We start from the raw sequence: 26,876 nt of genomic DNA, 5'->3' as shown, positions 1-26,876 counted from the left end.
AATAACAACTCATGAAGCAGCCCCATGATCAGTGCTGGCAACACAGCTGTGATTTGGCTCCTCCCTTTCAGAGATGTTAGTTCTGTACTCACAAAGTGTCAGCAAAATAGAGACCATGATAATCTAAGGCTACATTTAACATTTGGAAATAGTGAGGGATTTTCAATCTTTCCTGCAAGAAATGGAAAATCTCAAGAAGAAAATGAGTAGCTGTAGTGAAGTCATGGTGAAGACACGATCGCAGCTCCAATAAGTGGATTGACTAGGATAAAATAATATCAGGCTGACATCTCCAAACCCGCCCTCCAAGTATCTTGAAAAAGGTCTGAAGTGCCATGATCTGTATTTGTTTTCCAGGTGCCATGAAAGATGCTGAAGAGACAAATAGAAGTCTAACCTTCAAACTGGAGGGGCTGGAAGTAAGCAAAAAGGTTGCATTGCCTGGGAGCTAGCACAAAGCATCTGGATGCTGAATGTGAAGCCCTTGAGGTTCTGCATTGTTCTATCACAATTTTAGAAAAATTGGAGTTTCCAAATTCCAGCAGAGCAAATTAAAGAATCTCCAGTCACAAGATTCAAAGACCTTTAGTTATGTCCATCTGAATTGTGAGCTGAGTGTGAAACAATAAGATTATAAAATACAAATCTTAGAGGTTTTCCTACTTTGCCTTTTGGTTTCTTAGGCTTTGGGTTGCATTTTTTTTACATATTTAAATTTTTTCTGTTGTCAACCTAGAAAATTAAGACATAATGGCAAAAAACAAATTTCTGATTCTAGCTACTGAGATTTTAAGAGAAATGAAAAATTTCACAAAACTTTTGGTAAAATCAGTGCAGTTGGTTGCAACATTAAATGACTAGTAAGTGAGAGAGTGAGAGACAGACACACAAAAAAGCAGAACCTGTGATAGGAGGTCCTATTCACTAAAAAAGACCCAGGCATTGCGAAGCATGTGTGCTGGTGTGGGATCTGCATCCCCCAGGCAGCTCTACCTCTTTGGCATTCACCACGGCATTACAGAAGAGCTGAGGACTCACCAGTAAAACGTGCCCTTAGGGAATTACATACATTAAAATTGTGATTAATAGCTCCACCATCAGGAAATGGATTAGGCATTAGGCCTGTAAATGGAATAGTGCCCATGTTCAAGGAGCCCGCCTAGCTACCTGGTTATCTGCCAAACGCGCACAGACACAGGGGTTCTCAGGTAGTGCTGCCGCGAGGTTATTCACACCCCTTATTTCAGATGTATATGAACTGCTTCCTGCCACAGTCTCTTGCTATTTTGGAAGGTTCCTCTTTAGCATTATTCTCTGCATGTTATTTGACTGTAAATGGTTATGAGGTTTTTCAGACAGATGATGCCAAAGCTAAAGCTCCAACCTGTTCTCAGAAGGGGACCCAATTCTAGAATTTAAATACAGACTCAGAAATGAGTTATGAACCACAGCCCAGTGATGAATGTTAATCTTTGTAAGACTTAGTCATAAATTTAGACAGGACTAGCCGTCAGCTCCCTGCTATGTCTTGTGATGTCAGCTTGAGGGGACATCAGGACCAACTTTTTTTTTATTGTTACTTGTCCCTTCTTTAGCTGCACAGATTGCTTAAGAGAATGGCACTCTTTGGAATTTGACCCATGAGCCCTGATAGTGAAAATAATACACTTCTCACAGAGGAGTAAGGGACTGAAAGAGTAACTTCGGGCAATTAGTTTAACTTTGACTATAAATATTCCTTCTCATTCCTTGTGACACTGTTAACAGCTCTGCTGGCAAATCCCGATTCTCTGGCAATATTTAAGCTGCCTGTCAGTTGGCAGAAGCTTGGTGGTGCCTAGTGCAAGTGAACAGAATGAGACCCAGCCGAACGCAGTAAGTTCCCTTTCAGCTTCTACCTCGTGTCTGGGGAGGTCTTGGTTAATTTGTGGGTTTGGTTCTGCTTCTAGACGGAGTTTTATCCCTGACAACTGGTGGTGTTTTTAGAAGGTGAAAGAAACTGGGAATGTTTTAAAAAATCTTGTTTAAGAGACAGAGTGATACAAATCCGATGGGTTACCAGATACCCACGTGGGCTGCTGTCTCTCCCAGGACCATTGATAAAGAGCTGGCTTCAACAGGTTCATTTCAATGCCATGGATGTTCTTTCCTCAGAATTTCTGGCGGGGAAAGCACTGCAGCTTGTGCCAGGAACTAAGGGAGAGGGAGCTGTGAGCTGAATTAATAAAACAGTCAAAATTTCCACTGGGCCATGGCACAGATCGAATTTGAAATCAGAGCAACAAAGTTTACTAATTTTTTTCTAATGTTCAGTCTCACTGTCATGTCTGGGGAACCTGCAGAAGGATCTTTAAACAAGCACCTATAGATACACCTCAGGTCTTGGAATTTTATCTGGATTTCCTTTCTTTATTCATGGGCACTACAAATGCCTGCAGTGTTCTGCCCCAGATCTGCATGCATTTCAGAGGAACAGACACAAAGCAACTCCTGTATACAAGGCTGAATCCTGTATGAGACTGAGCATACGTAACATATAGTGATAACTGTACTGCAAGTTCTAAACACCTGGCTAGGGGCTGTAATATGGGAAGTGTGTTGGGATGAAAAGAAACAGCAATATCAGAGCAATAGAAGGGAAAGTAGGAGGTGTTAAAAAGGGTTAGCAACTTCCCAAGGCTGGCATACCAAACTGCATTTTTCTTTTCCAACTTAGAGGTTAAGCATGCCAGTAGAAACTCAATGAGAGCCAAGATATTCTGCCTCTTAAAGAGGTAAGATACTACCGATCATCTGATTGTCAGTATCTTGCATCCTTGCAAGACAAAAGTTCCCAAGGAATTAAAAATCAGTGGGATCCAGGGGTTTTCTAAGGCACAGAAAAGATTCTGTCAAGATGCAGCTCCCAGGTCCTAGCCCTGTACTGGTGCTACTGTCAGTCACTGAGAATACGGCTGGGTATCATCTTTGGCATTTGTGCTATAAGTTGCTGATGTCTCAGAATACAATCTGCCAGCTGTGGAAAACAGCTAATGGGACTGTATGGGACTGGAAAACTGCTTATTGCCCAAAGTTTTTGTAAATGCATGAGTCCAGTACTAGTCCTTCAGGCAGAGAATATGCTAGAGGAATGTGTTTAAGAGGGATACAAGCTAAAACTTGCACTTTTGAATACTGCCCAGCAGAATGAAATTTCTGTATTTCAATGTCCAGTGCATTTGCAACATTGCCTCAATATGCAAAGATGTTGGGCAAGCTTTTATGAATCAATTCTCGTTTTTTTTTTCCACACGTCTAGGCATTAAGTACACAGCAGTGCCACTGATGTACAAGTATAATTAGTTGCACTTCAGGCAATTCTTTAGGCAACAGATAAGTTAAGTGCAGCTTTCAGCGGCTGGTCAAAGCTGTAATTTAATATATTAACAAATAGGTTGAAGCCAGTGGAGACTGTAAAACACATGACCAAAAAACAAGGTGGCCGTTTTAGCCTGTGCTTTGTTGAGAGCGCTGGATGTTCAGAGGAAGAACTTGTTTGACTGCTTCTCTCTTCCAAGTTTCACGGCACAGTGATCAACGGCAGGGAGCTGAACGCTGGTGCAGGGCACACACTCCCTCTGTCGTGGGTCAGGCCGGGCAAGTTACCACACAGCTTTCTCTCGCCCCACCTTTTTTCATTTGATGCTTCCCGACCTTTTGAGGGAGGGAGCTTAGAAGTGTGACCTTTCAAGTGCAATAGAGGCCAAAGAACCTGACCAGCTGCATATGCATGACACGGGACCAAGGAACAGCAAACACTTGGCCTGGCTGTCCTGGAAATGACTGCAGGAAAGCCCAGACCTGAGCTGGCTGTAAGGCAGCACTGAGCCTCAGGAGTGGAGGGTCTGCCCTGTTCAAAGGAACGGTCTCCTTGGATGGCAGGGTAAGAGAAAGAACATTTCATATCTTTTCGCTGTTTGGTTGGAGAGCAGGGCAGTGAGGTGCTGGATCACAGGGATCCCTGTGTGACCTTCGAAGCCACCATCCTGCCGGAGGCTGGCTGTTTGAGGTCACTGTTTGCCCATGCTAAACCACCTCTGCCTTGGGACTCCCCAGTACCGCCACTTAGCACATTCTGCTTTCGACGCAAGGTATAGCCTGGATGAGGAAAGGAAAGAGAAGGAAAAAGAAGAAGAGAAACTATATCAACTCACATACCCAACCAGCCTCCTTGCATGGGCTTTATCCTGCCCTCTTCTTCCAAAGAGCAAAGATTTACACTACAGGGAACCCTGAAAGGGTCCAGAGAGTTCTTGCAAGGTTTGCTCATTCAGTGGTGCCACTTTCCCCATTAGGCATTTCTGGAAAAGAAAATGAGCTTTTATTTATGTGGGAAACAAATGAGTGTTTTGCCTTCAGAAAATGCCTCTGCAGACTTGTGAGTAGGTGGGAACACCAGATTAGGCACAGGCAGTCTTCTGCCAGTTTGTGCCAGTCCCGCTACTGCTGTACTGTGTATCAGTGATATCTGCTGCTCATCTCTGGTGCCCCCAGGCTCATTCCAGCACTGCAGAGGGTACGTCTGCCTCTCTGCTTGGTGACATGCTGCCATTCTGTGTCCTTGATAAGGGAGTGGAGAGGGCAGTGTCTGCTCGCCTGGAATTAAGACTTACTCAAGAGGAAATTCAAACACTCTCTGTACCCAGGCTCCAGCTGTTACTGTGACTAAGAGAAAAAAATTCCACTGACTCCTGGAACAGTCCACACGTATTCACTTGATGGCTCTTCATGGGCACTTTTGCAATAGTAGCTTCTCACCAAGGCCAGTCCAGGCAGTGCTGCTGCACTGAGAGCTGCAGGCTCCTCAGATCACTGTTCCCACCCTCTACAGCAGGGCTGCTCTCTCGCTCCCCCCACACTGAGAGTACCACCGTGTTGAAGGACGCTGGATTTGCATGATGATAGCAGGATCAGGATCCCTCTGCTATGCCACTTCCGAGTCCTGTCCTTTAGCTATTTCAGCTATTTACATCTTCTCTCTAATGCACCCACTTCTGTGCCAGCTGGCAAACTACCCAAGTCAAAACAAACCTAACCAATCCACAGTTAGCCCCACTGCAGACAGCTTCCTTCACCTCACAGATGAAAGGGATTCATGAATGAAAACAAATGCCAGATAGGAGCCCTCTCCACAGCACTAGCATGAGTGGCACCACGGTTCAGGACCACAGTGCTGATAACTGCTGAACTATTTGAGAAATAGTCAACATCTTCACTGTGCTGCCACAGCAGTCCATCCTCTCATAACCATGAAACCCATTTTTTAACAGGTAGATGCATCAAGAAAAAAAAAGTACTCAGCCTGCATAAGAAATAATGGAGATCACCAGCAGCACTCCATCATCTGTGACTCCCGAGTGGGATGCGTTCCCCCAGAGGACCTTGGACGCTGTGGACATTATTGTTCTTGTTCTGTACTTTGTATTTGTCCTGGCTGTTGGACTGTGGGTAAGCAGATATCATTAAAAGCTTTCTTATGTGCCCTGTTATACTGAAAAATATGGCAGTTTAGGTCTCAAATTATTTTACTTTGGCTTGAATCAGGCAACACTTCACTGAATTCAACTGAACAAGCTGAAAAACATAGTTTACAGGTCCTTTTCCTCACTTCAGTGGGGAAGGGGAAGTGTCCTCACTACTCTAAAGGAGGGCTGTTCAGCTCTAGTGTTTGCAAAGGTTTTGAGAACACTTGTATAGAAGACATTGTGTAAGTACAAAGTATTACTACTAATCAACTAGGAAGGAATTCAACACAAATGCTCTTCTATAAATCATCTATGTTTGTCCACAGTGAGGTCCTGACAGCAGATTCCATAAATTAAAAATACCATTCATATATAATTAAGCCAGAAAGACATCTTTCTGTCATGGCTTTTGTAATAGCCAAAGGACAAGCCATTGTCATAAGACAAAGATGAGTAGTTGCTCCTTTCAAATGTGGTGCATAACTCTAATAGTATTGTATGAAGGCACCTGCAATCTCTGAAGAACAAAGTCCATGAGTGTAATATCTAGCATTTCTCCTGGCTGCACCTGATAATTAGGGATGACCATAGTTCTGATCCAAAATCTGCTTGGATACTTCATGGATCTGGAGTAATGTTGTTTCCTTACTGCAGAAAACATTTAATCAGGATGCTGATAGGATAGAGAAATTTGTTCATGGCTCACCACGCTGGCTGTTCCCCTCGTCCTCCTACAGCTCTCTTTCCTGATATGCCTCATTTCAGAATTTTGCCCTACAGGATTTCCAAGCAGCAGCTGCAGATTCTTTAGCCTAAAAAATCTATTCACTTTCAATGAATGACAGTACAGAGTTTTCTGGGAAAATTGCTGCATGTTTGGTAATGTTCGCAGCAGCAATTGAAGGGGGTACTAAAACTTTTGTTCTGTTTTTCTGCTTTCCCAGTCCATGTGGAAGACACAGCGAAGCACTGTAAAGGGCTACTTTCTAGCTGGAGGAGAGATGGTTTGGTGGCCTGTGAGTATCTTTGTTAGACTCCTTGTGCCCCTAGGCTGTAGTAAAGCAGAAAAGCCCTTTTGTCCCAGCAGAATTTATTTCTCCACTGAGAACAAAAGATGACTTCCATGTTTTGCAAAGGTCCAGTTATAATACCATCTTTTTTTCCATATTCAAGACTGGGGAAATGGAGCTGCTGCAATATATCTGTCACAGCTCTGGCCCCCTGCGAGATCCTACTTGGTGGCTTGTAAAGCCTATCTGTTTTGGCATGCTTTGATTTGGAGATTTCCAGGAATTAACTGTTATGTCGCTGGGGCGGACGCAGCTTTACATTGAGCCAGTCTGCTAGGTGGGGTGTTTCATTTGAGGTTGGTCTGGTAAGTCAGTATGTGTTAATAAGGGTTTGATGACCTGACATTTCCATTTGTTACCTTCATCTGCTGCTTTGCTCCTGCGTGAAAGATTAGACACTGATTTGAAAGTAGGATGGTCCTAAACATGCCCACAAATGAGCAACAGGCAATGAAGGAATGAAAGAACCTGGAGGAAGGTGCCAGTGCCACTGAGCTAATAGGTAAAAAAAGAAGGTGACAGAGGGTGAAAAGGATTTCATGTCCCTTGTAGTCATGCATGAGGGTACAGGGTCACTGTATAATCTCTGTGGAATGAATGCACAGGGGCTGATGCATGCACTGGAGCACCAACCCACCCTGTTTATATCCTTGCCCAACACCAGGCCTGAGAATAATGCTTCATGCCAAGGCCCGATCTGACTTACTGTTTCTTTCTCCAGGTGGGTGCATCCCTATTTGCTAGCAATGTTGGAAGTGGCCACTTCATAGGTCTGGCTGGGTCAGGAGCAGCATCAGGAATTGCTGCAACAGCCTACGAGTGGAACGTGAGTGTGGCATGGCAGAAGCACGTCTCAAGAATGCTGGAAGCTGGCTGGGGTCGTTACATGTGGCACTAACATATATCCACCTGCAGCTCTATGAGAGCACAAAGCTGTTTCCGTATTACATAATTTTGAACTACAGTTGTTCGGGTCTGTTCAATATCTGAGCAAGGGCCCTCCATCAGCTGTATCTCTTTACTAGAGGATAGGAGACATCCAGTCCTCTGACATGTTACCATCGGGCAAAGTCACCTTTGGGTAAGTATAGAATCAAACTGGTGACTACGCAGGACCCCATAGTTGTCTTCATGCTGCATATGGTAACTCCTCACTGAATACCCACACATCACCACGGGAGGGTCTAGATCTGGCAGCTCCAAAGGCTCAGTCTCCTACTGCGTGAGCTAGAAGTTGCCACTAGCTGTTAGTGGTTGGAGGCCTCTGCGGGCTAACAGCCCCTGTGTCTCCAGGGTGTATGTATTTAATCCACCAGATCACAGCAATGATCAGCATCTTTGACCTTCATTTCTATTTGTTTTGCAGGGGATGTTTTCCGTTTTGGTGCTGGCCTGGCTATTCCTTCCAATTTATATAGCAGCAGGAGTAAGTAAATGGGATGCCTCATGTACATCAACAATTTGCTGATTTTTACACCACCTGTTTGGCTCATGGGTTTAACTATTCCCTAGTGCACCCATGTTTCTTCTGGAAGGCTGAGAGCAAACCATGGTGCACTAGACTGGTCTATGGTCCGGACTATTACAGGACCAGGGCCCTGCAGATTAGATGTTGCCTGGGGACAGCAGGAGGGGCTCAGGCATGGGGGCCAGGATTCAGATAAAGCCAGGAATAAAGTGAATAGCGTTGCACCATCTTCCAAGGAGATGCAGACCCTCATATCATAGTTTATACAGAGCCATTATAGCAAAGTCAGTGTTTGCTAAGCTGTTACGCTGGCGTAAGTGGGCAGCTGAGAACCAAATACCAAAACAGTGCAACTGACAGGAACATTCTGGTCTTCTCTCAGTGTGAACTACCCACCTCCACCCTGGTGCTGTGAATGAGCCTTCTGCAGTTTATGGGGGTAACTGTATAGCACCTTCTCTAACAGCATTTTCTCTCACATAGGTTACTACCATGCCTGAGTACTTGCAGAAACGTTTTGGAGGCAAAAGAATTCAGATATTCCTAGCAATTCTCTACTTATTCATCTATATCTTCACCAAAATATCAGTAAGTAGAAAAAAATTAAAGCAGGCTGAATTAAATTCACTTTGAAAGTGTGTTCTAATCAGTGAGACTGAGAAATGCAACTATTGGCCCTTCTTCATAGTAACAGAGAAGGGCGTATTACAAAAATACCTAAGGAAGATAGACTATAATTATTTTGAGAAGCTAAACAAAGAGTTATTTTTTTTTCTCATGAAGGATCTGCATGCTTGCTACAGCAGGAGGGAAAGCTAAGGGTTAATATACTGAGCAATAATCCATTCAAAAGTTAAGTGGTCAGCATGGATGTGTTTGCTGTTAGATTTCCTATGTCTGGCTAGTTTACCTGGTTTATTGCCTTTGTATATTTATTCCCTGCATAGATACCAAACACTGTTGTATGCAAGACGAATGACAATGTAAGTGTTGATATGCCTTCATGTGAAAGGAGTTTAGTAATTTATTGCTCCTGTTTGATAAAGTGCCTTGAATAAATAACTGAATCAACCCTTGTGCAACACCTTACTAGCTATTTATTAACTATGCAACAGTGCACGAATTGGTAAAATCAGAACAGTCCCTGCCAGTGTTTTTCCTTTATGTACAGGGCCAAAGCGGGATGAGCAGTCTGACACGTGCCTGCTTACGCTCCTTTCGAAACTGACACTACTCACAGTGTTCCTCTGGGCACCTTGCAGCTAGACTTGGGTGCTCTTTTTAGAAAAAAATCAGACATTTGATGCAAATCTCTAATGATATGATTCCTGAGAGAGAAAATGGATCGCTCAGATGCCCTTATATCTGTCTTTCCATGTTCTGCAGTTTGCTTATCCTAAAGTTCTAAAACGCAGCATTTTCACGTAGTTGCAGGACAAGGTGGCTGCTGAGTTGAGCCCTGAGGATACTCATCAGTTCACTGTCAGCAGCAATCTCTGTCACTGTGTCATCAGAAAGGAATTCACATTATGGCAAACTTCTGAGCTCTGATTGGTGGCAGGCCATAAGAAATCCCGGGGGAGTGTTTGCACATAAGGGTGCTCCAGTTTTCAGCCTGTGCAGCTCTACCCAGTCAGCTCACTGACTTCTCAGCTGTCTGTTCATTGCTCTGGGGAAGAGAAGCTAACCCAGCCCATACAAGTACTCTTCTTGGGACAGTTTCATCCCCATCCCCCCAAGCCACTAATAATAAAATCTAAACAGCAAACTAAGCCTGGTTTTAATGTACAGGAGGAAGGAGTTGGGGCTGCAGAGGGATGTGCCATTTGGAGATGACATCGAGGGAAGTCGGGGAGCCACCAGTAGTAAGAGACCAAGCTGGTCTCACTAAAAGCAGCAGCTTGGTCAGCTTAACATTCATGCTTCCTCGCGCTACCAACTTAGAGGGGCATAGCAATATCATCATTGCAACTGTGATAACTATCCTTTTCACTAGGTTGATATGTATGCTGGGGCCCTCTTCATTCAGCAAGCCTTACACTGGGACCTCTACGTCGCTGTTATAGGCTTGCTGGCAATCACAGCCATTTACACTGCTGCAGGTACGTCACTGAGTTTCAGATCATGCAAGACATTATGCAGCATTACACATCCTACTTAGTGAGCTGAGTATATTCATACAATGTACCATGCATCCTCATGCTTGTGACAGAAGTCCTGTATTTTCCGTGCAGTCTGTTCTTTGCCATGAGTATGGACAACAGAAAAAAAAGCAATTGATAATTCACCTTTCAGAAAAATTACTCACCAGGTAGGAGTAAATGAATACCATTTATAAGGCCATACTACACATGGATATATGCCCTGGCATAAGGAAAAACTGTACGCAAGGCATTCGTACAATACTTTTTCCCTCTGGGCTTTCTGGAGGTATGAGTGTTTGACATAATGAACAGTGTAATGCGGAGAGCACTGTGAATGCTTGGGTGCCCTTTCACAGCTTATGAGTGGCCAAATGGAAAAAAGCCACGCATGGTGTAAGAAGCAAATCCCAAACAAATAAAGGTTTCTCCTTTCCCAGTGCTCACCCCTGGTCATGTGGCTTGTAAAGATCCCCTTTTCCCTCCTTATTCAGCTTGGGTTTTGTCTGGGAGCTTTCCCAAGCATTTCCCGTAGAAGTATTCATACTGGACTTTGTCTTTCTAGTGACAAAGGGTGACTCATTATGATTCAAAACAAGAGATATTTCAGCCAAAGTGTCATGCACAGGCGTTGGTCAAACTATACCACAACATGGTCAAAACACTCTACAGAACATGATAGCATGCCAGGCAAGGTTCTCAGATTACACTATTGGTCAAATTTTTTTTTTAATTGTGAGATGCTATGACACAGAACAAATCCAATTTCCCACAGTTTGTGGCTACTCTCTTTTCTATAGGTGGCCTGGCAGCTGTAATATATACAGATGCTCTGCAAACTTTCATCATGCTGATTGGGGCTGTGACTCTCATGATCTTCAGTGAGTATTTCCCCGGGGTTTTATTGCTAAAACTATGATAGATGCTTTATCAAATACTACAAACATGTTTGATCATTACAACAGATTATTTAATTGATATTCTGTGAACTGTTTTTTATATATGTTCCTGTTAAAAATGTATGTGCATAAAAATAATCTTCCATTAGTTCTTTATGTGGTAAAAATGCACTAGTCCATGAAAAGTATCTAAAGAAGAACTACATTCTTAAATAATACTATAGAGGAACAAGCAGCTTCTCTAGTCGGCAGACTTACAGTATTAAGATATCATCCACCCCATGTTAAAGTCAATAGATTCTGATTTTAAAGAATGCTTGTGGAGAATCACCCGTAGCAAACTACGGAGACTGAAAATAAGAGTACAAATCTGTTACAATGTGATAACTACTTCTTATGATCTATTTTAGGCTTTGTTGAAGTTGGCGGCCTTGAAGGTTTGCAGACAAAATACTTTGATGCCATTCCTAGCAACCGCAAGGAAAACAGTAGCTGTGGTTTACCAAGAGAAGATGCTTTTCACATTTTTCGAGATCCTATTACCTCTGATCTTCCTTGGCCAGGAGTTTTGATAGGAATGACCATCCCATCTCTGTGGTACTGGTGTACAGATCAGGTATGTTACTGATTATTTATTAAAATTAGCTCTTTTGTTTGGTTTCAAGAACATGTTATTGCGTGCTAGAATCCAATTACAAACCTCAAATTTGTGATAAAATCTGGACTGTTTTTCTATTTCTGATAGGAATTCAGTAAAATTTGATGGTTTCAAACCCAAAGCAGCAAAGTTGGATATGCACAACTAAGAGTTTCGGGAATAATTTCAACACAAAAAGGAGGGAGAGAGTGTGTGTGTGTGTGTGTGTGGGGGGGTGTTAATCCCAGTCTAATTCACAGTCTAGAAAGTTTTTGAACTCTAGCCTTTCACTTCTTGTGAATCACTTGTGAATTCACACTCTTTCAACTTTCCAGGGGACCGACAGGCATCACTCCTAGTGAGAACATCAGAGCCAGCAAAAGTGAAGCCCCAAACAATCTTCTGATGTCCGTGTAGTATTCTTTTATCTAACTCATTTTGCTAGTTTAAGGCTCTGGTTTGACAGAAGGGCTACTGAACTTAAAAGAAAGTTACCAGGTCAGGGAGGCCCCCAACAAAAGAAGATGAAAAGAAAATTCTAAGATGGAGTGTGATTAGTTTAAGAAAGAGATGACATACCACGGTATACTGCATAAACAAGGGCTTGGATTTGATGACACAAAAAGTGCCTTCCAGGTCTACATTCCCGTAAGACACAGAGAATCTGAAGCAGGAATTATGAAGACACAGCCAGGCTCTGTTTTCATCCTTCTCAGATTTCAATAGTTTAGAGAAGAACAAAATACACAAGTAAATAATGCAGGAAGTCTGCGCCAGAGAGTAGTAGATGATCCAGCCATAAGTTTCTGTTGAGTGTGGAGTAAAGAGCATTCCCCACCTTGCAGATGTTACGACAGTAACAGACAGCGTGCTTATTCTTCCTGTGCAGTTGAGAGTGAACTCCTGCTCTGGAGTAACACACCGCACTGCCAGAGATTGCATGGCCAGCTGCAAACAGAAATCAGCACCACATCATCTACAGCTAGCTACTCTCTGCAAGACAGTGGACCAAACAGATTTCTTAATTTCTAGGTCATCGTTCAAAGGTCCCTTGCTGCTAAAAACCTCTCTCATGCCAAAGGAGGCTCCCTGATGACCTCCTACTTGAAAATTTTGCCCCTCTTTATGATGGTAATGCCAGGCATGATCAGCCGGATTCTCTTCCCAGGTAAGTGCTGAAGGAGAGAACTGTTCCCTCTATTTGTCACTGATTGCGACTACTATTTGGGGCTGGAACAGGCTCTACGGAATAAGTTAAAAGGTTGAAATGCATCAAATGCCCGAAATATGAAGAAATTTTCCTTCAATTACAAACAGCACATCCTCATGCAGGAGACCCTAGACATCTGCTTTCAAAATGCACTGCTATGTGTGCTAGAGAAGTTTGCTATCAACCTTTCTCACAGCAATCCTGCTGATCTATTCTGAGCTTGCTACCTGTAGCTGCTTTTCTGCATTCTGAGCATGCACTCAGGCCCCTCCTGCACCCAAAATGTTACTCTTCCAGGAATTCAAGTTCGAGGCACTCAGAGAAATCCTGATATACCACCTAATATACCACCTTTACAATCCCTGAATGCTGTAAACTGCTCATTAGGTGGGAATATGTGCATATTCCTATCCTAGAGGTGTGCCAAAAGTGGGTTGATAGCCTTAATTCTCAAATGAGCAACATTCCGAGAGAAGCAGACATACAAGACAGGTCAGCTACTTCTATTGATAGTATCTTTTGCATGGAAGAAGAAAAAGGAAAAAGGGGGAAGCCCAGTGCTGCTCTTCTCTCACTGTGTTGACATGGTCCTGCATTATTTGCTGGAAGATTTCCAAGCTTTCCAATATCCAGTATCTCACTTAAAGAACATTTTACAACATTCAGTAGACTAGCTTATAGTTTAGATACATTTCTTTCTGGTGATTACTGAATATTGCCTCTCACTTGCTTCTTTTAGAACTGGTGGCTTGTGCGGACTCAGAAATTTGTCAGAAAGTCTGTGGCAATCCATCCGGCTGTTCTGATATTGCTTACCCTAAGCTGGTCATAGAACTTCTGCCTGTAGGTAAGGAGCTTGGTATCAGTGCTGGCATGGATAGATCAGTTATCTGTGAGAAATGTTCAAAGACAATGGAAGCATATCTGTGAGAAATGTTCAAAGAGGAAAGTACCCTGCAACTATAATTTCAGTAGGGTATATATTGGGCTTGATGAGACAGTGGTAAGAGACAGCATGCAACAAGAGAGATAGGAGAAGATCCAGTATCCAGTCAAATTCAGATGAAAGATCAAGAGCAGATATTTAACAATGAGAAAAATCAACTGTTAAAGCAATGTACACAGGACCTCCCTATCACTGGCCATTTTAAAATCATTTTTTAAGGTCTGTTCTAGTTCAGAGAAGAATTCAGGGACATCCTACAGCTGGAGTTATTCAGGAGTCCAGACTGGTTACAACGGTTCCATCTATCTGCCATCTATCCCTAGCTGAGAAGCAATGTATCCCACATGCAGCACATCCAGTTCCATCTCCAGGCTGTAGCAAGTCCTCTAAGGACTGAGAGCTGCAAAGCCAAGTGTACTGAGACACGCCAAAGGGAACATAATCACGGAACAGTGAACAAATAGGTTTGTGCTTTCTCTACAAGTCAGCCACCCCTCAGTCAGCCAGCAATGACTCTGCAGTCCCAGTTCAGAGAGGAAGCAGCCTGAGTCCCTGTGCCGGTGAATCCCCTTGCTGCCCGAGACTCCCGAGGCCCTGGTGTGGGCTGTACCGTCAGAACAAAGGAAGGAAGTGGCAAGTTTTTATCTGAGAGGTTTTGTTCATGAAGATGCCTGACCTTCCTACACATGGTCTTTACCTGCACTGTCCTTTGAGTGGCTGTACTTCTCCCTTTGCTTTCAGGACTTAGGGGCCTGATGATGTCAGTGATGATAGCAGCTCTTATGTCCTCCTTGACTTCCATCTTTAATAGCGCCAGTACCATTTTCACCATGGACCTCTGGAAAATCTTACGGCCTCGCTGTTCCGAGTGGGAGCTCATGATCATTGGCAGGTAAGGAAAACAAGGACATGCCATACTGTATCAGAATCTGAGTATTAGAGGAACCTCTCCGCACACCTTGTTCCCTGCTGCCCCCATATAGTATCTTCAGTAGCTATTGCTCCACATCAAATGGGAAAAAATGAGAGAATTTGACTCTTGTATGTCAGACATTTTTGTTTAAAGCCACTCTTGCACTCTTCTCATTAGATGGGTAGGGGAGAATCTGGCTTAGGCAGTCAACACAAGTAGAGCAAAACCAAGATTTCATAGCACCAAGATACACAAGCACAGGCATGAACTGAACAGCCAGAGAGGATGCCTGGGGAAACCTGAGTGGTGCTGCAAAATGGGCAAGGGATCCAACATAGGCGAGCAAGGGCTGAATTCTGGGAAGAAACATATCACACAGGTTTGTTGGAGGACTGGAGTAAAGGCCTTCTTATTATAAGAGCTCTCAATAGGAGATGTGCAATCTGAACAATTGTGAAAGAAAGGTCTGAGCTAACAATAACAGCATCTTTTTCTTGCACAGGGTCTTTGTGCTGCTGCTCACTGTGGTATCTGTCCTGTGGATCCCATTGGTACAGGCTGGCCAGGGAGGGCAGCTCTTTATTTACATCCAGTCAATCAGCTCCTATCTGCAGCCCCCAGTGGCAATGGTGTTTATTCTGGGTTGCTTCTGGAAAAGAGCAAATGAAAAGGTAACAACTCTGTTGTGCTCAGCACAGTTGTATTTGTGGTCTCTCTGTCCTCATGGGAGTCCTGCAGTTCAAACCACAGTGCCAGGCTGCAGTTCTGCCTCCTCCTGTGGTGTTTGGGAGAATGAATGCACCCAGTCCACTGCAAAGCCCAAGCAACGACCAGCCCATGGCAGAGGGGAGTATTCCCTGCTGCCCTCCAAAGAGTCCACTGCCATTTCAGAACAAGTGAGATGACTGCATTACTCAATTGCAGTGTCCTTCACTTGGAGCCTGTAAGGGGCTGATTAGCCATGCACTTGTTTATTATATGGACTTGTGCCATCTGCACCATGGGGCCTACCAAAAGCAAAGTGAGCCCAAGGAGTTAAGGAGGCAGATGAAATGGCAGTAGCAGTTCAAAACCTACAGTTCCTCCAAGAAGACTGGTGCTGGGAAAAGGGGAAAGCCAGGATCTGGAGTATCTGGGAATTCTTCCCTACCAGGGCTTCTGTTAGGTAGAGAGTAGTTGTAAGCACCCCATGGCTCAGACAACCATCAGGATACAAATATCACTCTTCAAAGTATTCTGGCATAAGATGTTATATCTTTCCTCCATACCAGAATTTAGGAGCCATTTGACCCCACACAGAAGAGTTATGAGGATACTGTAACAGCACCAGCAGACCTAGATAACCAGCAAGAGCAGGGAAGGGGAGAGAGGGAAGCCCCCCTAATACAGCAAGGAGAAAGCTTGGCCTAAGAACAGACAAGGGTCCTGAGTGGATGTTTGTTTCTTATTCCAATAAAGAATAACCTTCATTTCCTAGGGCGCGTTCTGGGGCCTGGTGATTGGGCTGCTGCTAGGCTTCATTCGACTGGTGCTGGACTTCATTTATCCAGAGCCCCAGTGTGGAGAGACAGACATCAGACCAGGTGTGGTGAAATACATGCACTATCTCTACTTCTCCATGGTCCTATCTGCGATTTCTACAGTCACTGTGCTGGTTGTGAGCATGCTCACAGAACCCCCCTCGGAAGAAATGGTGCGTCAGCCCGTTAGATTTCTTTCATTACTTTTGTTTCCAGGATGCCCCACGTTACATCCATGGGAATAACGTGGAGATGAATAATGTGGAAACAGAGGTTTCCATTCATTCTTTATTTATGAAAATGCTTGCAATAACCTATAACACAACTCCATCTCTGCTCCAGCATCCTGCTGCCTTGCCATTTAAGATTTCGGTCTCATAAATCCAGAGTCCCACCCTGGCGAGCGGTCAACAGTAGATGCTAAGCCATTCTTAAGTCCAAACATGTATGTTTAATGCATGACAAATTAGCTCTTTCCCTCTATTTTCCAAGAAATTCCAGCTTCTGGGTCATCTTTATCAACTCTCTTATTAATTTAGTGAGGAATCATTTTTCCTTGCAGAAAAGAGAAATCAAGGGCAGAGAGCATAATTCCTCTGGAACAGGTTTGTGCCCATTTGACTATTCTCTATAGACACACTAAGGCTACAGAAAAGCAGAAGCAGTAGAAAGCAGGGCCAGAAGGGACCTTTAGAAATCATACAGCTGGCACATCCTCTTGTTTGAAGGCAGCACTAACCATACCTGACACATATCTGAAAGACCTGTGGCTAACATATTCTTAAAAATCTCCAGTGATGGAAAATGTCTGGGGAGGTGTGCAATCAATTCAAGAACTTATCTGCCCCTTCAGTAGAAGCTTTTCCTCATCTCCAACCTGAATCTTTCTAGCTTCAAATTGTGCTCACTCCTTACTGTCAGCCAGTCATGGATATCAAGAACATTCCTCCTTAATGAGTCTTTTACATATTTGAAGAAAATGATCACATCTCCCATCTGTCTTCTCTTTCCTAAACAACCCTGGTTCTTTGAATCATTCCTCACTGGCCACAATTTCCATTCTTTTGCTCTCTTTTTGGCCTTCTCCCGCTGACCCACTTTCAGTCTACATCCAGTGGTGGCCCCATGCAGAAATGCCTCATTTTCAGTAACAAAAAGTGAAGAATACCATCCTGCAGAGAGTATATCTGTATAAACTACCATGTTCCATACAAAACTAAAATCAACATGCAGAACTCCAATGGCAGCCATCACTTCTGTACTTACCAAGAGAGCACTTAACTGCTCACCTGCTCCAACACAGCTGGGGAACAGATTTTGATCCCTTAAAAAAGTATTCTCTCTCCAAGCTGCTATACTGCTGAGGTAGTCCTTTAAACAACCGCGAAAGCAGTTTTCTTTAACACCACTCTTCATGCCATCAGATAAGTCGGCTTACCTGGTTCACACGTGGGGATCTACCAGTCAAGCAAGACCTAGCAGTCAGCACTTCCCCTGATGCTGGAAACGGAGTGTGTGAAGCTGAGCGTCCAGCTTTCCAGATTGATATAAGCATTGCCTCTGAAAATAGTACAAATGATAATAAATGTAAGTGCTCCAACACCATACTCAGTAACACCTAAAATTAACAATCCTAGGTATTAGGTAAAGAATCTGAAGACAAGAAATATTAAAACTGCTTCCGCTGGATTTCTGTATCTTCAGGGTATGCTAAGAGGTTCTTACATGACAGTTCTAGCTAAGCATAAGTTTAGTTTCTTTTACATCTCTTGATGGCGTTACAAATGCTTGAAATCAGGAAAGGAGCTAGATGAGATAGAGAGCCATGCCCATTATCCTGCACTAGAGACTAGTGCTATGTGCACCTGCTGCAAGGAGAGTTGGTTGAGAAAAGGGCGGGGGGACAAAAGACAGTCACAATTATTTTCATGAAATTCCATTTCTGTTTTTCAGTGATGTTTTCTGATCGGCTCTAGCAGCAGGGAGAACACAGAGCCCTGGGCGGAGTACTTGACAGATCAGTGAAGGAGGATTTACATTTTTTAAAACTTGTACTTGTCGGTATTAGGTACCCACACGCATAGCAACTCATTCTGCACTGCGATGATTATCATCACTTGTTTTTGCTAAGCTTTGGACACTATTTATGTAACTATGCAGCTTTTGCTGTGTATTTCTGAGATCTAAAAAAAGATGCTGAAAAGGCCAGTAAGTTAATGAATTATTGTGCAGATTTCCCAACTGCTGGGAAGTCTCACTTTCTTTGTGCACTGCCATTACCTTCCTAGCATCTAGTTACATATGCCCTAGCCCACAGCAAAGCTCGGAGAACTCCATTTACAAATGCGTGGCTTGGAGTAACCCTAAATGGACTAGAGCATGCACAAGCGAATGGAGGCTGATGGGCATCAAGCAGTTACAGATAAGCTTTTAGGCTTGGTCTACTGTTACTGTTTCTTAAAATGTGAGAACAGCAGAATTTGAACTCAGATCTCCAGGGAAGAATGAAACGGACACTGCAGCCCCAAGCAGCTATTATTTGAAGGGCTTCCTACATCTTGGTGGGGCTTTTGTATTCATTTAATGAATGATGATGCATTTTTGTACAGTAATATCCAAACATGTTGTACAGGATCATACCGATACATTGCTGGGATTTGTTCTATCGGTGACATTTTCACCTCACTATTTATTGTCATTTTAGGTACAACTAATACCAAAAAGAGCTCTAAGTTGATGACAATCTTTCTGTGGCTCTGTGGGATGGAGCGCAAACAGGAAAATTCTGAGAATATGGTGCCGACCAAACCTGAACCTCCAGTGGCTTCATTGGATGAGAAACCTTTGGTGAAACACATCCTGAACATCAACTTGATAATATGCGTATGTGCTGGGCTCTTTCTCTGGGCCTACTTTGCATAGCAGTTGGCTATTTGATTCAAGATAACATCAACTAATTTTACCTGGTGTAAATAATAATAATTAGCAGAGGGTTAATGTAATTTGTAATCCTTTCTAAATTTTCTTTTTTTAAGAATAGAGATCCTCCTCCCTAATACTTTCATTATTCCTAATGAGAGACCCAGATGTGAAAGGTGCTGGGCCTTCTTAGCATCATCACAACGGGACCCAAACTGGAAACAGCAGGGCAAGCGTAGGGGGCTGAGGAAGGCATCTAGGTAGAATAAGGGTTGTTTGGTTATTTTAAACTTTAAATTATGCTCTTTGGGGTAAAGCACTACCTGGAATTCAGGAAATCAGGACTCTATTCCCATTTGTGCCTCTATGACCAGCTACAGTGTGCTTGACGTCCTTCTGTTTTGGCTCCTCCGAGGGGCAGATGATGTCTCTTAAGGGGTATAAAGGAGGACCAACGTCCGTTGCGAGGTACTCTGGCACGGTAGCGAGCGGTTCCTTACTGGCTTAGCTCATGGTGGTTCGGCTTCCTCAGCGAATGTGTAGATGTGCAGTAGACAAAAGCATGCATACAGTTAGCATGCACTGGGTCCACTGACATTTCTGCGAGTTTGTGCTAAAGTTAATGTAATTCTTATTGTCTGCACATACGTGAGTGTTTCCATGGAGCATGACAAAACCAGCCACAGCACTGAGGCGGCGGGGGCAGACCAGCAAGCTGACTCTAACTAATGCCAGCACGCAGCATAGAAACCAGAGACTGCAGGAAGAGCAGTGCTAAAACATAATCAAATGCACCTGAAAGAACTAAAACGACCCAGACAGCAAAGCAAAAGAGCCAACTAACACCAAGCACCGCTGGAGCTGGCGGAGGGGGACGACGGTGCGCGCAAGTCTGACAACACCCTTCCCCTCCTCTGGACAGTCTTTAACTATTCTGTGAGCAGTTTAACGCTGATAAAAACCCTCCACCAGGGTCAATAAAAACATTTTACATAACACATCCTCGGAGGTGGCAGCCAGGAGGAAACACAACCTGCGCTGCGCTGTTTTAGCGTTGTAATTCAACCTGTTTCTCGTGAGCTTAATCAAGCCACGTCCGCCGGCGGCTTTTGGGTAGCTGGAGACGAGCTCCTCCAAGCGAGACCCCGCGACCCCGCCCGGGGCGGAGCGCTCGGGGGCGGAGGCGGGTGCCAGGGCCGGGCCGGGCCGCGCGGTGGGGCCGCGAGGGGCGCGGGGAGGGGGCTGCCCCCCAGGCGACGGCACAACGGCCCCGCGCGCGAGACGCGGCCGCTCAGTCTCCTCAGCGGCCCCGCGCGCGAGGCGGCTTTTCGCGCCCTTCCGTCCCCTCAACGGTCCCGCGCGCGAGGCGGCTTTTCGCGCCCTTCCGTCCCCTCAACGGCTCCGCGCGCGACGCGGCCTCTCCGTCCCCCCGCCCCGCCCAACGGCTCTGCGCGCGACGCCGCCCCTCGTCGCCTCCGCAGGGCTCCGCGGCTCTCCGGGCCATGTCGGGCGCCCACCCGCCGCGGGGGCGGCGGGACTCGCCGGTGCTCGCGGCCCCGGAGCGGCGGAGCCTGCTGGCGGCGCGGCTGGAGCGGCTGCACGGCGCGGGCCAGGTGGGGCGGGCGGCTCTGCCCCCCGCGGGCCCGCAGCGCCCAGGGCCGGGGCGGCGTGAGCGAGCCTCGCCCCTCTCTGCCCGCAGAGCCGGTTCCCGCTGCACAGGCTGGTGGTGGTGGCCCGGCGGGGCGAGGGGGCCGAGGCGGCGGCGGTCGCAGGTGGGTGCCCGCAGCCCTGCGGGGTTTGGGGCGGCCCGCGGGTCCTACCTGGGGGCGCGGCGCAGCTCGGCTCGCAGCCCGGGCTGCCGAAGCACCTCCACGGCGCGGCTGGGAGCCAAGGCGGAGCAGGACGGGGCGCTGCGAACACCCCCGGACTCGGTGCAAAGCTATCCCAGCGCGGTGGTGCCAGGTGCGCTGCACGGACACGGTCCCATGTCCGAGGCGCGCTCTTACTCTTCCTAAAGACCCCTCTCTCCCCCCCGTAAATGCTGGTGCCTGTTGCCCTTGCATTGGTGTGCAACGCACTTACATTCTCTCTATCCAGATGTGGTATTTTAGGGGTTTCATACTAGCCCCATCAGGACCTTTATTTTTAAGATAAAGGAATTAGCCACTGAGTTATGCAGAAATATCACTGAAAATTCAGTTCATTCAGGGCAGGGGGAGGCTCTAGCACGCACAGCTGCAGCGTTACTGTACTTCCTTTTAGGATTTAGAAACCAAGACACAAAAAGTGAAACCAAGATGCACAACTGAAAATGTTGTTTCATGACACTGAACTGAAAAGACATGAGAAATTAAATTGCAAAGTTCTTCCTGTGCTATACTGAAGTTCTGGTTTCACTGACTACTTAACGATTTCTTTTTACTGTACAGGGTAGTTCTAATGCTGTACACCAGAGGGAGCTTACTCTATCCTCAATTCAAGTTTTGAAAAAGATTCTTAAATATAGATTAACTGCAAAGCATTGAAAACAATGAATCACCTTCCAAATACATGCTGGTATTCTAGGCGATCTCTTAGGCGACATTCTATGGTTGCATTTCATTCTCATCTTTTATAAAATCTCTTTGACTACATCAAAACTGTAAATACTGCATAATTGTAGCAAAGTGCCACATACCAAATCATGCTTATTGCACTGCATATATAATGGAATGACGGTATGGACAGCATACAGCAGTGATGCAAATAAGCTTTACAGTAGCACAGAAAATAAAAAAATACCGTTTTGTTAAATAACATAAAGAGAATTATCACTTAGGATCCTTCCTTAGCAAATAAGACACAAGTAGTATAATCCCTGAGGGAAAAAGAGACTTCATTTTCAAAGTATGATACTGCTTTTACAACCAACTTTCAAGTATGACTTTCTCAGCAAGTAATTAATGTATACTGAATGTTTTGTCTGATGAGTGGGATACATAAAGTTTCTTTTTTTTTTTAAATAAATAACTGTACTAGCGCCAATGTCAAGCAGAGGCAAGAATTCGACTGCATATGTAAAACTTCTGAAGTGCTCTATGTTCAGGGCCTTCAGGTAATGTATTTAAAAGCAACTACAGCAACAAAGATGTAACTACATCTTTACAGTAAACAAATGCTAATGGCAATTTCACACTTCAGCCACTTAAAACAAGTATTGCAGATTTTAGTGCAGCTTTAGGAGCTAATATGAATTGTGTTGGTGCATATGTCAAGAAAAGATTCCCATGTTAACACTGCTTTTACATTTTCTCTGAATAATAAAAGCATAATCTATGAATCTGTCGTCTGTGGCAGCAGAGAGAAGAATAGGCAATAGGACATACAATGCTAACTTGGTGGAACTATCACTGTAAGCCATATGACAAACTGCCAATTGTACTTTTGAAACAGGTTACCACAGAAGACTGTTTGAAAATGCATTAAAATGCCACTCCGGAGAACAAGTCTCAGGTCTACTTCTTCTCTATTCCAGTTGTGTTCTTCATGTAATAGAGGTAAGTTATGTAAATCCCTTTTGGGATCAAGTAGGTTGATTCATGTTTATACAAACTTGGGTTCTAAGATCCAGCCAGCTACGAATGAATAGTCACATCCCGTTCCATACACAGGGTTAAAACAAGAGCTAGGACCTTAATAATGATGTGGTGGTGCTGGTAGCTTATCTCTGGAATTTCTTCCGCTCAGTCTTCAGGTAACTACCCCAGAATTTTATTCTGACGGAGTCAGACAACTTTGTCAGACCCAGCAGGAACAATATGCCCTATCCTCTGTGTTTGCAACTCAAAGGGAAAGCCCATTTACAGAGCAGCTGATGAATTTTTGTTTTCACAACTATTTTGTAATGTGCAATTTCATAAAAATTCTCTTTTTTCCTCTGCAGTCTTGCATTGGTACAATACATCTTATCATCCAAGATTTAGCTTCTCTCCAAAATCAAGGACATAAGTAAGTGTTTCAAATTAGCTTAGTTGAAAGAAAATTTGTAACAGAAGTGGTAGAATGCTTCCTTTAAGGTCAAAGTGAACATTAGCTATGGTGACTTATTTTATTTTCCCATTGAATAACTGTGGACCACAGTGTAGATAACATTTTCAAGTTAGTATGACATGCATCTTTTCTGTATGCAGGGAACAGTTGGCTAGGTGACACTGAACTCTTGCACAGTCCTCCGCATTGAAGTTCATCTTCAAGTTGCCAAGATTTCAGTTATCAACAGTGTTGAAGGGTTTTAGAAAATAGGAAAATTCATTCCTTAATTCCAATTGTCTGCACGATTGCTGTATCCTGCTTTGTAAACATTTGTAAATAGACATACTAGAATTCTAAAGTCATCTTTAGAGTATTAGTCACTGCCCTCCAGCCTGTTGTTTCCCCTTTCAACACTGCCTACCAGTCACCAGAGTTCAACCAATTATTGTCTTCTCTAGCTTAACCAGTACATAGCTTCCTCTATGGCCCCTTATTTATTTAGTGAAATCTGGGCTCATGAAAGCCACATAATTTTGTCGTCTGTAAAAGGATTTTCTATCAAAGAAAGCTACTATCATACCCTTGTATTTATTAAACCCCTACTGCTCTTTCGCCTGTTTCTTACTGTGACATTTGACCAGAATTGTTCCTCCACAGTCTGCTCAGTAACCCTGCACAGTACATTGTAGTACAATGTGAAAAAGTTTCCTTTGGCTAGATCCAAAATTTGAAAGGACTGGGGGGAAGGTGCTATGATGATGCGGTATGCATATAATGCATATATATGCTCTAGCATAGCTCTGGGGATGCAAACAGATCAATGCTTAGTTTACGAAACTTGAACATCTGGTAAAAACTCTTTGCTGTACTTAAGGATGGAATTCACTCTTTCCACACAGTGCTTTACTCCAGGAAATTAAAGTTTTAGTGGTGTCGCATAACATCCCTACCAGACTGTTCCCAGACTGGTATGTTACAACAGTGACGCCTCCTGTGACATATCTACAAGATGCAACACAATCACAGTCTACAGCAGAGGTAGTCACAGAGTGTCTTACTCTCCTCTTCAAACTGGCAGCCTATGTTCCAAAAATGCTTGAGGTAAACTTTAAATACCTATGCTGTAAGAATTTTGCTTGGTTTACCCCCCAAACCACACCAGTAAGCAGATGTACTTGTCTTTCAAATACAGCTTACAAACATATACACCTGCAAGGATTCTAGATGCTGTTAAAGTGTTAAGAAAATCCATAATTTTATTTTGTTTAGACCTATACTATTTGGTGCAGCCATTTTATTAATCAATTGTACTAACATGCTTAAAGCCAGTAAATGTCACTCATGAAGTAATAAGTTGCTTTCTACGCTCTCCTTATTGCTGTTTAAGAACAAAGGATAAAGTTATATTTAGTAAACAAGGGATAACAACTCCAGCCCTGCTGTTCTTGGCAAGTTTCCTTCACTGTAATTGTGTCCTGGCTCTGTTTTTATTGTAACTGTACTAAAATATATTCTTTATTATCAAGGATGACAGTGATGATCTGAGTAACAATCTACACACTCTTGCACCCGAGCTGCTAATCCCAGCAGAAACAATTAACTATTTGTGTAATATTGAAGAATGTGCAAGTCCAGAAGAATTTCTGAAAATGTATTTAAATCCTTTACAGCCTGCTATGGATTCAGGTACACTGCCTACAATTTTAGGGACAAAGGTCAATTTAAGGCACAGAACTAGAATTCTGGCTCATAACATAGAGTTTAGAGCTGCAGGGTTTGTTACAATGCTAGTGTAGCAACAGAGGAAGTCAGGTCTACATCTACTAATGGGATGGAGCTTTCCTATTTAGAGATGTCTAAATTAGGAAGCAACCAGGGCAGCCATGGATACTTTCAAACTGTGGCACGAAGGAAATGGCGACAAGATAAATATATTTAGCCACCAAGTACAATATATCCTGTCAAGGTCTTTAGGAAATGCAGTTTTATTTCAGAGGTGAGCCTGAGGTCTATTTTAATACCTTGACTAAGATATATTATAGAGTATTATGGAATTTATAGGTTAAGTAAATTAGTTATAACTAGTTATATGAATGCTATCTTGATTCCCGCTCAAGTGACTAGTCTTCTCTTCCCCTCTCATTCACAGAAACTGTATGGCCTGCCCCATCACATTTCCTTGCATGATATGGGCTGTATCCAGCACTTTTCTTTGCAGCTGGACACATTCATGTCTACACATTAAGAAACAGATGTGCATTCATTTCCCAGTATGCTTCTTAAGAGAAGATCAAGCTGAGCTGCCAGTGACTCATTAGCTAAAAAGCCCAGGGCATAATTGCATAACTTTCTGTAGAACTTTTGTTTCTAATGTACCACAGAAACAGCAATGTTATTTGGAGACTTGAATAAATATGCCTTCAGTTGACAAAAGACAGTCTTTAATTTTTATAAATGTTCACCCAACTGACGAATCCAAAGTTCTTTCAAAATTCAACCATTTTCAATAAAAGCAAAAACACTTCCACAGTTTTATCTTGAAACAGTTGCAGGTTTCACATAAACAAAAAGCAGGTTTGGTTAATACAAATAACTATGAAATAAGGATTAAGTACTGATCATTAAGGAGCAATGAAATGGTTAAAGATACAGTAAGTTTCCTTCTACAGTATGACAGTCCTTCAAGGCACTAGAATACATCCACAGTTTTGACAGGCAACTGATAACCAGCAGTCACCAACAGCACTCTGGCATTTTTTGGTTCATATTTTAACAAGAATCTGCAGCAAATCAGTGAGGGAATGTCTCTTGCAAGGCATCTCCTTGTAATGTCTAACAACTAGAAATAAAAGTCTAACCGTGACATTAAGAAGATTATTTCCATAATACATGCACTTTAAATAACTAATGTTCTGCTGCTTCTCATTTTGGAATTTTTGCTAATACCGTTGGTAGTAGCAGCAATTATGCTTCCTATGCAAGTTTCTGCAGTAATCAATTCTTTCCATTCAAGATTTTGAAAACCATTGTTCAGACACAGATCATTAAACTTCTTCTGAATGGCTAAGTCACTTTCTCAGTGGTGCACATGTCAAAACTCTATATAGTTTTGCCATATCGTCAAAAGAAGCTTTTCACTGTTAGGTCTGTTAGTTTTCCACCAGGAGAGGAAAGTTGAAAGTTTCAGAGTTTACTTTACAGAGCAGTGCTTTCTGTATCATTGTCAATATCTAGCACGAGGTGGTTGTGCAGTTCTTTGCTTGCTGTCTCTGTAAGAAGCTCTGAAGAAGGGTTTTGAAGTGGTTCTTGAATACTGGAATTAGAGTCTGCACAAAAAAAAAAAGGAATAGGAAATTTAGTCTGGACAGTGACATCTTATTCAGTATTGTGTTTCTGGTACATTTCCTTAGAAAGAAAATAGAAAGGACAGATCAACAAGGGCTTTTCAAACACAGGGCTGGCACATATGTGCATGCGCACACATGAACACAAAAAGGCTAAGCCAAACAAATAAAGCTTATGTTTGGGTTGCTTCTCCTACATACCTTTTTAGTCATGTACATAACAGAGAAAAACATTTCTTTTTCAAGAATGGAAGAAAGCAAGTATAATTTGATATCAGATTCCTCAATGCCCTG

The 26,876-nt window shown here is 43.5% G+C and overlaps 3 protein-coding genes across 15 annotated transcripts in view; 2 read left to right on the top strand and 1 right to left on the bottom strand.

Moving 5' to 3' along the window:
- The first annotated feature begins 1,674 nt into the window (after positions 1–1,674).
- SLC5A11 (solute carrier family 5 member 11) lies at positions 1,675–20,227 on the top strand. 7 transcript variants are annotated; one of them, XM_064520020.1, is made up of 17 exons: positions 1,676–1,875; positions 3,434–3,922; positions 5,310–5,487; positions 6,449–6,520; positions 7,296–7,400; positions 7,941–8,000; positions 8,526–8,630; positions 10,039–10,144; positions 10,984–11,064; positions 11,493–11,698; positions 12,752–12,887; positions 13,669–13,776; positions 14,617–14,767; positions 15,291–15,459; positions 16,266–16,481; positions 17,733–17,895; positions 19,013–20,227. In XM_064520020.1, the coding sequence occupies exons 3-17, from the start codon at positions 5,356–5,358 to the stop codon at positions 19,228–19,230; spliced, it is 2,028 nt and encodes a 675-aa protein (XP_064376090.1). In that variant the 5' UTR covers positions 1,676–1,875; positions 3,434–3,922; positions 5,310–5,355; the 3' UTR covers positions 19,231–20,227. The 7 variants fall into 7 exon arrangements, 5 of the variants coding, with proteins under 5 accessions (XP_025959770.1, XP_064376091.1, XP_064376090.1 ...); XR_010391554.1 differs by lacking the exon at positions 3,434–3,922 and having other exon boundaries at positions 1,675–1,875; positions 16,266–16,371; positions 19,013–19,179; XR_010391555.1 differs by lacking the exons at positions 3,434–3,922; positions 19,013–20,227 and adding an exon at positions 18,262–18,967 and having other exon boundaries at positions 1,675–1,875; positions 16,266–16,371.
- A 502-nt stretch (positions 20,228–20,729) lies between these two features.
- On the top strand, positions 20,730–25,671 carry LOC112985389 (testis-expressed protein 47-like). Its single transcript, XM_064519937.1, is given in 7 exon segments — positions 20,730–21,189; positions 22,660–22,763; positions 23,150–23,214; positions 24,113–24,124; positions 24,126–24,339; positions 24,765–24,924; positions 25,388–25,671. Coding segments are annotated over 7 exon segments (1,053 nt in total). The 3' UTR covers positions 25,426–25,671.
- Positions 25,663–26,876, bottom strand: part of ARHGAP17 (Rho GTPase activating protein 17) — a 49,228-nt gene continuing 48,014 nt past the window's right edge. For 4 of the 7 annotated variants that reach the window (XM_064520019.1, XM_026103944.2, XM_026103942.2 and 1 more), the window contains one exon: positions 25,663–26,564. In XM_064520019.1, coding sequence (XP_064376089.1) covers positions 26,434–26,564 — 131 coding nt within the window. In that variant the 3' untranslated portion in view covers positions 25,663–26,433. The remainder of the gene's footprint in view (positions 26,565–26,876) is intronic. The other 3 variants (XM_064520017.1, XM_026103943.2, XM_026103946.2) reach the window with 1 other exon arrangement.

The sequence above is a fragment of the Dromaius novaehollandiae genome, chromosome 14 (genome assembly GCF_036370855.1).
Source record: "Dromaius novaehollandiae isolate bDroNov1 chromosome 14, bDroNov1.hap1, whole genome shotgun sequence".
Classification (NCBI taxonomy): Eukaryota; Metazoa; Chordata; class Aves; order Casuariiformes; family Dromaiidae; genus Dromaius; species Dromaius novaehollandiae.
This window is presented reverse-complemented; position numbering and strand designations above follow the sequence as displayed.